At 38.7% G+C, this 16,854-nt stretch overlaps 1 protein-coding gene across 2 annotated transcripts; it reads right to left on the bottom strand.

Moving 5' to 3' along the window:
• Positions 1-2,472: 2,472 nt before the first annotated feature.
• TMEM33 (transmembrane protein 33) lies at positions 2,473-16,627 on the bottom strand. 2 transcript variants are annotated; one of them, XM_050338210.1, is made up of 8 exons: positions 16,591-16,627; positions 16,441-16,505; positions 15,025-15,119; positions 14,382-14,569; positions 13,361-13,428; positions 12,440-12,573; positions 10,436-10,519; positions 2,473-9,067 (listed from the first exon to the last, which is right to left on the bottom strand). In XM_050338210.1, the coding sequence occupies exons 2-8, from the start codon at positions 16,495-16,497 to the stop codon at positions 8,938-8,940; spliced, it is 756 nt and encodes a 251-aa protein (XP_050194167.1). In that variant the 5' UTR covers positions 16,498-16,505; positions 16,591-16,627; the 3' UTR covers positions 2,473-8,937. The 2 variants fall into 2 exon arrangements, with proteins under 2 accessions (XP_050194167.1, XP_050194165.1); XM_050338208.1 differs by lacking the exon at positions 16,591-16,627 and having other exon boundaries at positions 16,441-16,584.
• Between the last annotated feature and the right edge of the window lie 227 nt (positions 16,628-16,854).

Here is a 16,854-nt window from a genome sequence, read left to right as displayed (position 1 = left end):
GGAATGGCTCATCCTGTCAGTGCGCTCCAAGAAAACTGCTCCTGGTCTATTTGAGCTTCTTGCACAGCTAATCATAAAAGCACGTTCCCATTGCACAGAACTTACAGCACATGATCCTGAGGGCATCGTAGTGCCTGTGCAACTAGGTTGTTTTGAATGGTGTTTGGCCAATAGTTCCTCTTTACAAGCGGCATTGACCAATTACACAGGCGCTATTAAATATCATCTGCCATCTCACCCTCTATGCAAACTGCATGACCAGGTTTCGCTGGGACAGAAACTTCTTTCTTCCACGACACCTGTGCCCGGACCCACTGTATTCACTGATGGGTCAGGGAAAACCAAAAAGGCAGCTGTGACTTGGTATGACAGTCACCAATGGCAACACATTGTTGAATTCCAAGAAGGTTCACCCCAGGTCGTTGAACTATGTGCGGTTACTGTTGCATTTCAGCATTTTCCGTGTCCAGTTAATATTGTTACTGATTCTGCATATGTAGCCAGTTTAGTTCCACGCTTAGATAAAGCGGTCCTTTGAGAGGTCTCAAATGCCCTCTTGTTTGGGGTCCTTGAGGGGGAAACAATTCAAAAGCGTTCTAATTCCTGTCACATTTTACATGTGCGTAGTCACACCAGTTTGCTAGGTTTTGTAGCCACTGGCAATGCTCATGCGGATCGCCTTTTTTCACCCATTGCTTTGGGCTCAGTGCCCAATCTTTGGCAACAGGCGATCACTTCACATCAATTTCTTCATCAAAGCCAGCAGGCCTTGGAACGACAGTTTAATTTGACGCATGATGCAGCTTGTTCCATCATTGCTGCATGCCCTGACTATCAAGATCAGTCAGTACCTGCATTTTATGGTACTAACCCAAGAGGGCTGCAGGCTTTACAGATTTGGCAAACTGATATTACTCATATAGTGGAATTTGGACACTTAAAATACGTACATGTATCTGTTGATACCTTCTCCTCTGTTATAGTTGCTACTGCCCATACAGGTAAAACTGCCCGGGATAGTATTCGTCATTGGCTGCAGGCGTTTTCTACGTGCGGTGTTCCACACCAAATTAAGACTGACAATGGTCCTGCCTACAACTCCTCCCGAGTAGAATCTTATCTCCAAATGTGGGGGATCTCTCATGTCACCGGTATTCCTCACTCCCTCCAGGGTCAAGGTATTGTGGAGTGTGCACATGGTATCATTAAGCGTCAATTACAAAAACAGAAGGCGGGAATGTCTGGGGAAACCCCTGAAGCTCACCTTGCTAAGGCTACCTATGTGCTCAATTTTGGTAATATTGCAGAAGACCAGCAGGACCCACCCATGGTCCGGCACTTTGGGTCCTTATGAAAATCCACAACTGTTTCCCCTGGGTTGAAGGTCAGAGTAAAAGATTTGCAAACAAGGCAGTGGTCTCAACCTTGTGAACTACTAACATGGAGTAGAGGGTACGCTTGTGTCTCCACAGATGAAGGACCTCAATGGGTACTTGCTCGTTGTGTTCGACCTGTACTTGGTGATATGCGTGCACAAGGTACATAAAAATTCATCCATGAACATATTCAGCAACTGAAAAGGAATGCTGCTACCGTGGAGTGATGACAGACGGACTGTCCAAACTGCTAATCTTGCCTATGCATGTAGTTGTTTTTTGTATTATTGATATTGCCGTCATTTGTGTCTCCCTTGCAAGGGGCCCCGCAATGGATAACACTTGTTGGCAATTTCTTTACTACAAAAAAGGAGGAGTTATGGTGGGTTCCCAGTTGGACTGGAGACCCTCTAAGGGATAGAAACTAAAGAAGGAACTCTTGTATAGGGCAGGGTGGCATGCACAGACCCGGAAGGTGTAACAACATGGTTTTCCAGTAGAGTAAGCTGAGTCATTGTTATAAGACATGGGTAGTGGGCAGCTCTGTCATGCTGATTCAGCAGAATGACATGTTGTAAACTGCCAATCGAGGGTTATTTATGTTACTTGAAAAACAATAATGATTTAACATGTGTAGCCTAAAAAGTATATAAAACCTGCTGCAATATGTTTAAAAAAAAAAAAAAAAAAAAAAATCCAGTTCCTGGATCCAGAAGAGTCAGTGTTGTTTCATCCCGCTCCGACCCACAACAATTAATGGCTTTGATTTAAACTTCATCACTGAAAGGATTCACAATTTAGTCAGAATGTAACTGAAATTGCTATAGCAGAAAGTATCTTGAAAGGGATTGTAATAGGGAAACATCTGTCATCTCAAAACACTGTTCAGATTTTCTAGATTGAAAAAAAAGTAAATAAAAAAATGTTAAAATGCTACATTACAAATATCATGTTCTGTGCAAGCATACATTAGGAGAAAACCCCATGCAGTTGCACATATGAAATATTCCACAAGATTGCCAAGAAAAAAACATAGCAAAGCAACACAGAAAAAGAAAAAAAAAACCAAACAACAAACAAACCAGAAGCCCAGTAATAATATAGACCAAAGCATTTATTTCTTCACTTTTCCACTATAGGATCTTCAAACACAATAGAAAAGAATACATAATTCCACTGCAGCTATTTTCCATTTTAAGTAAACCAAGATTAGCCTGTCAGTTCATGCACAGCATCTGAACGTGCTATTCCAACAGTATTTTAATAGAGAATAAATTTGAAATAATTTTACAGCTTGAAAACTTAAGTAGTATTCAGAGGATTCTGATTGCATGAAACCTTGAATGGTGAACTGGGGTTTGTGAAAGCAACAGAACAACCACTAGGATTTCCAGACCTCTTTTTAGCATAGAAATTAACTTTTCTGCATTTTCATTATTTTTATCCCCATTCTTCTTCCTTCTCTTTCTGTTGCATTTCTACCTGTGTGAAAACTATAGTTGACTTTGCTTTAGCCCTTTAGCCCAGAACTTTTTTTAATTTCTGATTTTCAGCTTAATTTTCCTGTGCAATATCTCAAATAACTGATGCACTGTCTTCATCTAACATACTTTTCCTCTTCACATTAGCAAAGGATCCTGAGTGAATATTCATAGGAACACATAGAGCAAATGAAAATACCACGATCAGCACTTGTTCAAGGAAACCAATTTTCTCACCCAAGGCGAGAGTCTGGACTGTTGCAGAACTTCACTTGCCTCAAAGCAAGATATCCTGGTCAGACACATGGAAACTGATATAGAGATGAACTCAAATTATCTTAAATGAAGATCAAAGTCTTTCATGGTTCCTTAAAATACAATTCACACTACTGTTTTTACAAAACCGCAGCTGTATGGGGGGAGCCAGCTGTGGTAGAATAAAGCCCAGCTGGTTGGCCCTGGGGTTGAACAGACGTCCGCTACTAAATGTGGTATCACAAATGAGCTAAGCCTAGCCCAGAAGAAGAGAGTAACATAGGGTCATATTATCAACCACATCAGTTCACAGTTTTGCTTATAAGTTGCAAAACAAATTATTATTATACTGATATAAATTCCAAGTAAGCGCTAGTCACAACTCATTTTCAGTTCAGCAGTGGCACTTAGGTAGTGGGATGTAATCAGTCACAAAATAACCTATTTAAAAATTAAAAGGGCAGGACTCCTGCCAAAACACAGGTGTACAACTTTCTCTATTAACACCTGCACTGAAAATATGGCAGTAAACTGAGCATATGCATAGATTTTTCCCCACAGAACTTGGGGTTAACTATGCCAGGTGTAAAGCAGAATAGTTCCAATGACTTAAAGACGGGGATCAGCTTTTTTTGTTTTGACATACACATTAATCTTCATGTTTCTCTAGAAAAAGCAAATGAGATGCCGCAATAGCTCACTGCATCCTACCCTATTCTAAACATACACACACACACACAAAACCAAACCCAACACCCAACATGCACCTAAAACATTTAACAGAAAAAGCTGTTGGTCAGTAAAGTCACTCAGAGATTTGAACTTAAACAAGTGCTGTTTTGCAACACAACACTGATAATACTTAAAATCTAGAAAAAAATATACACTCTGATTTCAAGAACAAAACCATAGCTGTATCAATACAGAAAACAATTTAATTTGTTTCAAAATAAATATTTGACATACAAAGCACATACAGTGAAAAAGGGTCACAATAAATTACAAATGGAGATACTTGCTCACTCACTGAGAAAAGCCCTTGATATTTCCAATTTCATACCATCAAATTTATCATTCTTGCTGATTTAAGCACAGCACTGAACAAATATGGATCCCAGTGCTTTCTTTCACAGGTACTGGTATGGATGATTTACTGCAGTGATCCAATTTGAAAATCAGTAGGGACCAGTAAATCGCTGCATAAAAGAAAGAGCGAATGAGGTGCTTTTTCCTTAGTGTCAGCAGCCTGCGATTATTATGTTTATTAGATTTTCTTGAAAGGGCTTCACATTTTCTCAAATATGCAGGAGAACTATATTTCCCCTCTGAGCCCTTACATTAGCATTTTGTGCCTCAGTCCTTGAATACAAGTAAAAGATGAATTTTTCAATTAATTTTAAAAGTTTATACCATCTGGATGGCACAGAACTAAGCAATGAAACTCCCTTACCTGCACAGCATCTGCCATTATCACAGAACTAGCTTCTGCAGAGAAGTTAGTAAGTAATGCTGACATTTTATGAAAAAGATTTTTGAATCCACATTGAAGATTAAATTCTATTACATTATCCATTCTGATAATGTAGCTTTGAAACAAAGGATTGCTTAAGGTTCTGTCCTTAAAAGGCGATTTAGAACAGTGAGGCCTGACTGTTCCTGTGACTTTAAGGAAATTACAGCACAATAGAAGTTACAGTACAATGATACACTAACCAATTTCCATATATATAGTTTAACCGTAATAGATGCACTGCAGCAATTAAAAATTAGACAAGATTAGCATACCCTACTACCATTTAGCACGTTGCTTTCCATCTTGTTCTGTTGCATTATTTTTCATCAGTGCAGAGATGATGATACAAGGGACCATACCTAGCTCTTGCAAACAGAAATCAATTTTTGATTTCTGATTACTGCTTTAAAAAGGCATGCTGTCTAGCTCAATGTCTTTTCTGCCCTTAATCTGAGCACTGTAAGGTACAGTACTTTTTTAAGTATTTAAGCCAGCAGTTTATATAATTTTGGGAGCAGGACCAACAAGTCGTATGTGGTGTAGAAACAAATCAGTTTCCTCTGGGCACTTGTCCAACTCTCTGTCCTATTTTCTGCTCTGCCAGAGCTCTTACAACCCCTCAGGAAAGTGGTCTTTTCTTCCATGTCTCCATTCCTGTCTATAAAAGGGACAGGAACTATACTTCCTTAATAAACACGGGATCTGTAAGCGAATGTTGCACTACAGGTGCCAAACGAAAAACAGTCCAACACAGACTGCACAAAATAACCAAACACATTATTTCTTTGGACAGTACTATAACATATATAGTTAGCAGCTCAAAAACTGTTGGAAGAAATAGTGGCTCATGATTGTAATGGATTTTTTTAAATCCCTAAAACATGCAACTTAAAATATTAACAGATATTGCTCGCCGTTAGCATCCATCAAAGAAGGGAGCAAAATATAAAACTGACAGCACAGACATTATAATAAAAGTATAAAATTAAATAAAAGGCAATAAAGGAAAGGATGGATGTATTGGTGAGTTACTTGGTGTGTAAGAAATCCCAGCTGGCATTAGCTATTCCAAAAGTCTCAACGGCTCTTGATACTTTATTTACCTACAGGTGACAACAGAAACTGTTATGATGGAGCTTCATTTCTACTTGTTTGTGCAGAGCAAGGGGTGGGTCTACTCACAGAATCTATGCAACAGCACTTATCTTACGAAAGCTGAGATAACAAAAAGCAATGACCGGTGTGATTTATACCAGTGGAAACAGTTACCTAACACCAGGTAGGTAACCTTTCAGTAAAACAAAAACTCTTCTGCTTCACATTTGGGGTTGACAGGTATTTTATGGTCAGTTGCACAATTTCTCTATGATCACTGACTTCTGTCACAGCCTCTGTATCACAGCTAGCTGTTGACAGCACAGCAGCATGAACATACAGCTCTCTTCACCAGAAAACCTCAAGCTATCAGGACACAACCAGCAATTCACATCTAATTTAATTGTTAGTGTAGAAGCAGTCACAAACCATGGCAAGTAAGCAGGCACAAGGACAGAATGTTTTTGCCAGTATTGAGGAAATGCAGGGTTATAGCTTAGGCAGCCAAAAGGCTGCAGTAAAGATCAAAGCTGATGCAGAGTACAGGTCAATTGCCCTATTTATTTGGTTTGAACACTATTCTTATACCACTGTTCCATGTTTTCCTGGCACATCAGAGACGTTTTCCCAGGCCACAAGTTGCTCATTTGTCAAGCAAATCCTTGCAAAGCCAAAAATATACTAGCCAAATCATATTAAATCAAATCCCATTTACGAAACATCTTTCTCCTCTTTAAGGAGTCCATTTTTAAGACTTAATGGAAAGAGTTAACAAGAAATTCAGCATCCACATTTAAGTTCTACTTCATGGCACTGTCTTCCAACTCTCAACTCAGTCATTGTCATTCACTTACTCCTTTTAATATATCTCATCCATTCCTAGAGTTGGATCTCAAGACTTAACATCCTTCAGTTACAGTTGCAATATATCGGATCCAGTTTAGATTCATCTCTTATTTAATAACATCATACAATTAAGGAATAGTAGGCTGCAACTGTAACTGCAGTCAGACCACAAAAATTTGCTCAGAAGTAACATGTTATTCTGCTTACATTAATTACAGATTTATTTGCCTTCCACTCCCAGCACGGGGGACCAACTTGGATGACCGAATTAAAATTTTTAAATCAGATTGGTCCAAAGAGCTGAAGAGAATCTGAGGTCACCACTCTAAAAACATATCCTGTATCATGAAACAGGGTCTAGGATTGTGCTGAGGAACTGAAACAGTAATAAGTAGGTCTAGACTTTTTGCTCTGATTAGATACCATTGTTGCAGTGCTTATTTTGGGGTTAGATTTTGAAAGAAAGGGTCATATATTTTTGTACTTTAGAAGGCAAACATTCCCTATAAGATAATCTAGAAATGTACGAGCCATTATATCCCAATTCAAAAGCAGCAGTGGGAATATAAGAACATGCACACATACACACAGGAAAGCATTCTGCTCAACTTCCAGGTTCAAGCATCAGTATGTTCTGTTAGAGAGAAAATAAGCTTGAAGAGCCTAGCAAGTTACATTTAACACTCCTTTTATTGCAGTAGAAATTTTAGTTTTTATAAAATCCTCAAATTACAGGATATACATGTAGTGAAACTCATTGCAAGTCTTTAGCAGCTGTAGAGCATTACTGCATGCAGTTGCTTCTGCAGTGTGCAAGTGTTCTATAAACAGCTAATCATGTTCAGAGAGCAGGACAAGTAGTCAAGGAATATCATATTCAATTAGCAACTGGTTTATCAATACCAAGAGGTTGAGCAAAAAAATGAAATTAGTTTATAAATACATGGCTCTGATCTAACAAACTAATACAACTGAAAAGTCTGAATGATATCCACATCACAAACAAGATAACTCAATAGTTACAGGAAAATACTCTACTTCAAGACTGTTTTTGAAAATGTTTCACATAAGATTTCTCTGACCATGGAAGAATAGTTAAGTTCAGTGCTATAGAAGTCTACAAAAGGCCCTTTAATTTTATGCAATTAGAATACTAACATTAACTACAGAAGATTAGACAAATATTTTGCCTTGAATTTATGGAAAAAAGTTTTGTTCAGACAGATAATATTAGTTTTCCACAACCTACCTTTCAGCTGCTGGGTGAATATATAATCAGCACTCAATTTAATATTCACCCAATTTAATATTCACTTCTGTAGTCATGACATGGCTTCAGGTCAGTCATCAGATGAATTTATGCCAAGAAATCTTACATGCATTTGTTTCAGAAGCTGACTAAACAGGTTCAATCCTTTATGCAAATTTCCCACCACAATGAGGCTCAGAAACTGGAATAACAATTTATATAGAACTAGCTACAGATTAATTTTCTAAAAAGCTAACATGCTTGAATTACTGCAGTCTCAAATTTTGTGGACATATAAACAAATCTGCAATGAGTCTGCAAAAGTTACTTCATTTACATTGATTAATTCGAGACATGGTTAAAAGTTATATCTTTGGCTGAAAAGCCTACAGGTCAGCAGTTTGGCTTGGTAAAGCATCTTGTTATGACAAGAAAACTGCAGAGTTTTCTGTGATCAGAGTCTTGGTATTTCTTCCAACAGTGTAATGTAAGACTACATCACAAGGTAGGAACTTGGAAGAGTTCTTTTTAAGTAGTATAATAAAAATAACCTCTCCTTCAGAAAAGGTGTTATCTGTGTCAGCTTGATAGATTTTAATCCCTTGTGTTAACTTCAAAGTGGGCCATATCTCTACATTGAGTATATTAAATTGGACAAAATAGTTCTACAGATACATTTAGTAAGCAGAAGAATACTGTCCAAAGTGTACTGCATAGGTATGTGTACCAACTGCTATCCACTGGAGATATCCTACAGTAGCTATAGTTCCCACTAACATAAGCCAAGTGAGCATAGACCTCTTATAGTTTTAATCAATCTCAAACAATCCTTGATTAAAAAAAACAACCAAACAAACAACAAAAAAACCCACACCTGTACGACTGGGTATGTTTCAGAAAGGATGCAGCTAATTTTTTTCACCAATTAACAATACAGCACAGTAATTTTAAGTTTCCATTATTTGGTTTTGATATGCTAAATTTCATATTATCTCCAAGAAAAGCATATACATATTTTTATACAGCCTGGAGTGAGATCAGTGTAAAATCAAAAATTTCTAATCATCAGCAGAAGTGCCAGCTGCTCATAATGTTCACAAAACATGAGTGCCTGAAATCTGGCTATGCAACAGTTGGTGCCAATCTGCTTATAAAGGAAATGCTGCTGAGGCATAGTCTTCTTACAAAAACAGGGCACGAGGGCTTCATTATTAAGTGTTCAACAACAATCCTGAGCTCGGTGAAGAGAGTCCTGAAAAAAACAGATTTAAAGAGAGTTTTAAAATCCTACAGCATTTATCAGAAGCATTATCTAGATCTGTCTTTTTCATTCACTTCTTTCCTTAACATCACACACACACTCTAGTTAACAAGTTCTTTGGACCAGCTCAGTATTGCAGTATCTTGCAAGAGCTTCAGAATTCTTGCTTTTTAAACATTAACATTTTAATTAACTTTAGATCCATCCTTGGCTGAAAGCTGCTGAACTAAAGACAGCAGAAAGATTTCACCTTAAAGCCAAAACAAAAAGACACTTTTAAAAAAAGAGGAGGAAAGAATAATGCTTTATCACAAATAGTGTAAGGAGTTGGGAAGCAATTGTGTATATGGGCTATTTCTTGCCAATAGGCAATAAGAGTGCACTCTAGAAGCAACTATTAGAAGACAGACACAAGAAATAAAACCCAGATCACCAGTTTCCCTTAAAACACAAGAATGCCAGCAGAACATTTTGGATAAACTAATTCTACTGAAAGTCAGTTTTAGTATTGCACGGCTTAGTTGATTTTTAGATACTAAAGCAACTTCATAGATTTTGGTTTTGTTGTTAAAAAAAATATATATATATATATGTACCAGGATGGAACAATTAATTTTTTACAAAATGGTAGGAAACAGGAGGCAATTAAGCTTATGATTCTCAGACTTGTCTTCACATATCACAGCAGCCAAAGCCACTTTCTTGGCACTTTGGCAAACCGTTTTCTAATTGAGCAATGATTAGACTGGAAGGTATGTTCACAAAAATCTTACGCTTTGCAATGCTTGTCGTAAGAAAACTAAGAAAGCACTGACCTGAGAAAATCCTCAGAAATATTTATAGTTTCAAAGTCTAAAGCAATATTGGCTTGACCAACTTTCAAAATCAGTAAGTTCTATTTCAAATATAATTAACCTGATTTGTGAATTTAACTAAAGGAAGTAATCAGCATGTTTATCTATAGATTCTTTTCTGTCAATATTATACAAAATTCTTAAGTGCCTATTCATATACAGACTTAGCCTCATATCTACCTGAAAATCTAAAAATAAGGATATTATCTTCCTGATAAGAAAGACTTTCTTCTCCCAAAGTGTAGTTTTAATTACATAGGTGTGTTTCCAAAGCTCCCATTCAAGAACGGTGGCACATTTCTGATCAGTTACACGAAATCAGTTACACTACCTGGTTACTTGAACCAGCCAGTTTTATTTAGCATCCAGGTGTATTTCACATTTTAAAATTACCATCTGCAGATTTAGTACTATGAGTTATGCATTCATTTTAGAATGAAAAGTTTCCAAATGCCTGAGCACTATGCACTTAAACACTATCTTCCAAAATTAATTTAGTACTTACCGACAGTATGGATTTCGCCGAGAAGAGTAGCGTAATGTAAGAAACCTATAATAAATGAATGGCTGGAGCAGGCTCCCTTGTCCACTGAAAGAAAATAGTTCAGTAGAGCTCAGTAGTGACAAAAAAACCCACCAAACACCAAAATCAGGATTTTTCCTAACAAAAGCAAGCAAGCTACTTGGGTTCAAAAAAGAGCTAGATTTGGGTCACACTGGTTCAGAAAATCAAATGCAGAAACTTACATTATAGAATAAAACTGCTCAATCAAACTCTTAAAGAAGTGCTGTTCTTGTATTGATTTTTTTATATATATGAATTTTTTTATATGTGCCATTTCTGGTGGTGTGCAAGGAATCACAGAAATGATGGTGGACACATGCTCAATACCAAGAAAAAGCTTGTTGGTCAAGCAGGAAAACTGGCTGACATAAGTAGTCCAGTTACAGCGAGTAACTGGGACTCACAGCACTTTGACTACCTCGACCTATTCCTAGTATCTTTTGCAAAATCTGTCAGAACACACTGGAGACAATTATAGGTGAATTCAGACATGCAAAGCTTGATATCTGGTTACTTCAGTTACATTGAAATTAGGTTTTGATATTTTACAAAGTTGCTGTTTCACATGACGGTGCTATGAAGTAGTGAAAGTGTAGCATACAAACCATACACAGCAAAGCACAGAAATGCCCTAAGTTTTAGTGACTGAAACTACTTTGAAAAACACAATATTTGAAAGTTCTATTTGAAGTTGAACATCACAGTTCCAGCAAGGAGAACTCCTTCAAGTATGAACAGTATCTTTACCCAGGAGAAAAAAAATATAAAGTGAAAGGGAAAGCGAGCTACAGGAGGAAAGAACGAGGAAATCTTGAACCTGTACACTATTTACAAGAAATTTAATATGCTAAAACAATTTAAAGAACAAAATCTCACAATAGCTGCATTTAAACATTATATGATTTTAAATTTGGCATGATCATTTATAAGCATCAGTATCTACTGGATGACATATCCAGTAGCAACATTTCACATACTACATTTTCAACAGAGAGAGAAAAGAAAAAAAGAAATTATCCCAAAGAGAAGTTCAAAGTACTTGGAAGTTTCAATACTGGATACAGAGTGGATACAGTTGGTAAGCAGCCTTAAATGAAATGGAATCCTTGAGGCCAGAAGCATTGAAGTGCTCAGCTGACATATCAAGAGATAAAGACAAATCATGCATTCTGTCAACTTCCAAGAAGATAAAGCCTCCCTTCCGCTGCCTGTGAGACCACTCAAGACAAATGCTCTCACTATGCTGCAACTTTTATAGAACAAAGGGTGTATTCCCTCTCCAAATATTAAAAGGCAACGACCTTCAGTGACTTCAAAACTTCAGTGACTGGCAGGTCATTATACCTATATAACCTCAGTAGGATTCCAACACACATATGCTCAAGATCCCTAAAATTAATTCAAGTGGATGCACAGCAGGCATAACCAAGCGGAATAAAAAAACCCCACAAGGGTCACTGCTCAGAAGTAACACAGGAGAGAACACAGTCTTCTACTGCTTGCACACTTTTTGCATATTGAAACGTCATGCCACTTAAATTTCTGGAATCTAAGTGTCAAAAATAAGAGCTTACTTTCAGTGAAGCTGAAGATATTAATACTCTATTAAATCAACCAAAATTAAACTTACTGAACAACGTACTGATAGAAATGCAGGCGAATGCAAGTTGCAAGCCCAAAAAATTTCAATGTGACTCAACAATGTCACCCACATAATGAAAGAGAAGGGTTTTTTTGTGCCCACTTATACTCATACTGAATGCTTTTTGATGTCATGATGCACCAACTTAAGAAGCCTAAGAATTACATAAATTTTACTTGAAGTTCAAGGCCTAGTCATCCAGAACAATACAAGTAGAGCACTGTGATCCAGAAAACTCACTTGCAAACGATAATCTTGTGTAGCAAGTTTCTAATTATTTAAATATTTATCATAATTCTTACCTGAAGAGCATAAAAACTGTAGCTGGCATGAGGAAAATTTCATTGCAAGCAATGAATTTTAGAATATTCTGTTGATTAGCACTCAGTTTCTCTAAGAGATTTCTCAGAAAAGGCAAACTATTTGAACTTCGTGCCTTTAAAGAAGAAAAAATGATTTACAGAAAAAATATGAATTACACCTATCTTCACTAGTGCATAGAAATCAAAATACAAACAATTGTCATTTACAACCCATTTCAGCATTTTAAGACTTTACCAGAATTAATATCCCAAAGAAAACCGTAGGCTTGGAACTCCATAATTTACAAAGAGTTCAATTTAAAACATCAGGTGTTGCAATCCCCTCATGCATCCATTTTAGGTTCAACTGCACAGAGACAGCCACAAGGCTTGTTCTCTCCACTAGGTGGAAGTGCCCATGGTAGCAAGATAGCCCAGTTAGGAACACCAAATACTGGAGTTACATTAAATTGCACAAGGCAGTGCATTGAGCAGCAAGTCCAACTGGCAAGCATTTTGCTTGCTTGTCTCACCCTGTAGTTTGTTACCTTACTACTGAAACAAAACAATAAAATTCACAGGCTATGGTATAGTTTGAAAAAGACATGTCTTATGTTTCAACTTAAATGTTACACAGTTTTTGTTTCCTTCAAAGGAAAGCATTTGAAGAAAAATAATCAGTGTCAACTCCAACATATCGAGTCATTACAGAAGGGGAAAAAAAACAAAAACAAACCACAAAACCCAGCCAACTCAAAAAAGTCTTCTCAGATTCTCTGTGCTGACATTCCACACCACAAATTCACTCTAATTCCTCTAGCACAGCCAAAGGAAACCAAACCATAGCTGCAACTTAAACCTGTTTATAAACCCCAAGAACACCAACACTATTAATCGTAACATACATCATATCATACTTACATCAAGAACCTTCTTTGTGTATGTGGCAGCATGAAGCAATGAGAACAGCAGAACTGGAAAAATACTCACTGAAATAAGCAATAAGGAAAATTATACGCTTCATTTCTCCATGATGTTATAGTACAAGAGTCATAGCTTGGTGGCTCTTTGCATGGGTATGACCTATACTGGATGAAGATATGTATAAGTCTAATATCTATATTTATAGCTCTTCCCTTTGGTTCTTACACTTCTTTGCTATACACTTTTATTAACTTCAAAATATGGGTGTCTGCAAGTACGCAAAAGTATAACATACACCATTACACACCAGTGCATTTCTCCTGAAATGCATTCTTTCCGCATGGAAGACACACATGAGGTTACTACTTAAAATCTATTAAGTACATGTAGTCATAACATTTTTTTTATTAAAAGATGCTACAAAAGTAATTTCATTACCAAAGAATATGCAGTTGCCAGCCATTCACATTTCACAGAGAAAGAACATAGACATTTCTCTGCCAGAGAGATTTTAAAAGTCAGATGTGAAGCGTACATAGCGTGGCATAAAGAAAAGTCAGTTCTGACATGTCACCTTTGACAAGCCACAGGGAAAGTATTTTTTGCAGACTTTATCAGTTAAATAACTTATTTGAGAAAGCTACCACTGAATAATTGTCTCTCTATGTGACTATGTCCTGCTACAGTGAAAAGTCATATATAAACCCTGTACTGGTAATAAATGAAAATTACCAACTTTTCCAAGTATCACTTGAGGCTGGTCATAAAATCCACTGAACTTAAGTCTCAGTAAAAGAAAATCTCAATAGCCAGAGTCTGTAGTGCACTAATTATAGAGCTGACTAAACTGAATATGGATTGATCAACATAAGCCTCTTGTATTTTACATAGAGTATGTTCTATGAATAGCAAACAAATTAGTTCAAACTAGTTTTTCAAAACATGGCACAGGTAATGAAAAGAACCAAATTTTAAATATATTTAAAAACATCACCAGGATGACACAAGTAAAGGATACTTGTAACAGGGTAGGAATTCACAAAGATAAGGGAGTACAACAGGTAGTGGCAGCTGTCCTCCAGCAAAGCCTGGGCCAGAAACGCCCTGCTAAGCTGAAAGTGTGGTAGCCTTTGATGCAGTCGGAGGGCACTGGTAAGAGCATTTGCCAGCAAGGCACGCTGATAAAAGCTTGCTGCTTCATGCAACCTGCAAATCATCAGAGGAGACGTTACCATATGAACCAAGCTCAGAACTCTTCCACCCTTGAGAATTGCATCACAGCTGCACAATACCTGAGTATTTCTATTACTGTACAGAAGCACTATTTACAAAATTCAACTCAAAAACTGGTAACACTGACTTACTGCTGGTGCCTAAAGTAAAATAACTCAATATATTACCCCATAACTACACAAAAATCATGAATTTATTACTACTTTACAGTTGCTCAACACATTTTCCAAACACATCTAAAAGTGTTTTAAACCAATCTAAAATCTGTAAGCTGTTATGACAGCATCCAAGCATCCAAAGCATCCAGCATCAAAAGCATCCAAGTAAGCTGAATAACAGCAATTTACTCTTATGTGAAAAATAATTCTATGCAAAGGGACTCTAATTCATAAATTTTTAGTGCTATTTTACAATGTCACAGTACATACCCTAGAAGAGGCAGGACAAATAAAGCTGAGCAGTAAACTGTGAACAAGCGGGAAATCCACATTGCTGTATCCAACTTGTTAGCCATCAGAAATTGCTACATTGGGGAGAAAAAAACAAACAAAAGCCAACCCCAAGATAAGTTGGTATGTTAATATTTGCATAAAATGAGCATTCCTCCCTGCTATATTACATTGCAAATCTTCTTCCAGCCTTGAATATAAGCAAATTATAGCTTGAAGTAGAAAGCTGCTTTTTGTTCTGTGATACTTGACTCATATGATGCTACTTGCCAGATCAAAAATAGCTCTGCTTCCTCAGAACCAAGAGGCTCCTTTCTACACTATAAACAAATACAGTGGTAAGAACTTCTGGGAAAGTAGTTCTTCTATCCAAATCGACCTCATTAACAGCCAGCTCCACAAATGTTACCACATAAAGTCTCCAGACCTGAATTTGCATATACTGCTTCAAGGTTCCTTTTAGAATACACTGCACACACCTTGGGCTGAATCTCCACAATTCTCAGCGAGGGATAAAAAATAAAGGGTCAGGTAAAGTTTGCATAACTACATGCTTATAATTACAAGGAAAGTAGCATAGTTTTGGCCTACATATTCATGGCCTCGAAAAAGCAAAAGCTTTTTACAGGAATCTTGCAGCTCTCCTGTCATTGAGCTCTTCTTAATCACAGCCCTCCTCAGTCTTGATATAGCCATGGTACCAGAAAGGCTCTAACCAAACACAGCATGCTTTTGGCTATTATGTGCCTCAGAGTCAAAACATCTGCTTCCTTGCACCAGAAGGAGTTCAAGTTTTTTTCCAAATCTGAACCCCGTTTTGGAGATTTCTCTTTTCCTCTATGTTCCTAGTATGTCTCTATGGAAATGACCAGAAACTAACTAACCTGCAAGCATCTTCACATCACGATCTAGTGTCTTACCTGCACAATATAACTACAGAAACAGCATGAAGCTGTGTCAGGGGAGGTTTAGGTTAGATATCAGGAAAAGCTTTTTCACCCAGAGGTGGTTGGGCACTGGAACAGGCTCCCCAGGGGACTGATCACAGCAAGAAGCCTGACAGTGTAGTAGAACCATTTGGACAATGCTCTCAGGCACATGGTGTGACTCTTGGGATGTCCAGTGTAGGGCCAGGAGCTGGACTCGATGATCCTGACGGGTCCCTATGATTCTGTGAAATGATGCTGCCACACCGAATTACTTTTGACTTAGACATTTTCAGGAGCGGCGGCGCACCACCAACACGCTTTCAATCGGGAAGCGAAAGCTGCTTCCCCCTGCCCGCACCCGGGCGGGCAATGCCACGCTGCGATTCCCGCAGGACCCCCAACTCCACCGCGCCGCTGGGGAAGCACCGCGGCCGGCCCAGGACCCTGAGGCCCGGCAGCTCCTTACCACGGCCCCGCCGCCGGCCCCGCCTGGCACGGGCCCGTTCTGCGTGGAGTCCGCCATGGCCGCACCTGCGGGGAGAGAAGCGCCTCAGTCTGCGGGACAGGAGCGACCGCCGCGTCCCGAGCCCCCGCTCCCGGCCCGGCCGCGACCCACCGCCAGCGCCACACCGGGCACTGCACACGCTCCGCCGGGCCCTGCCCCGGATGCGGCAGGACGACACTTCCCGTGAGCCGCGGGGATGCCGGGCAATGTAGGCGGCGGATGGGATGCTCCCGGCGGCGGCACGAGGGCATCCCAGCGGGTTCCGGCGGATCCGGGACTGCGGCTGCCGGGGCGAGCCCCCTGGGGAGGACCCCGGCCCCTTCCCGCGCTGTCCACTGCAGTCCCGAGAGCTGGTGCTCAGCTCGGTCTGTAGGG

The sequence above is a fragment of the Myiozetetes cayanensis genome, unplaced genomic scaffold, assembly GCF_022539395.1.
Source record: "Myiozetetes cayanensis isolate MyiCay16 unplaced genomic scaffold, myiCay2020 scf7, whole genome shotgun sequence".
NCBI classification, from domain to species: domain Eukaryota; kingdom Metazoa; phylum Chordata; class Aves; order Passeriformes; family Tyrannidae; genus Myiozetetes; species Myiozetetes cayanensis.
This window is presented reverse-complemented; position numbering and strand designations above follow the sequence as displayed.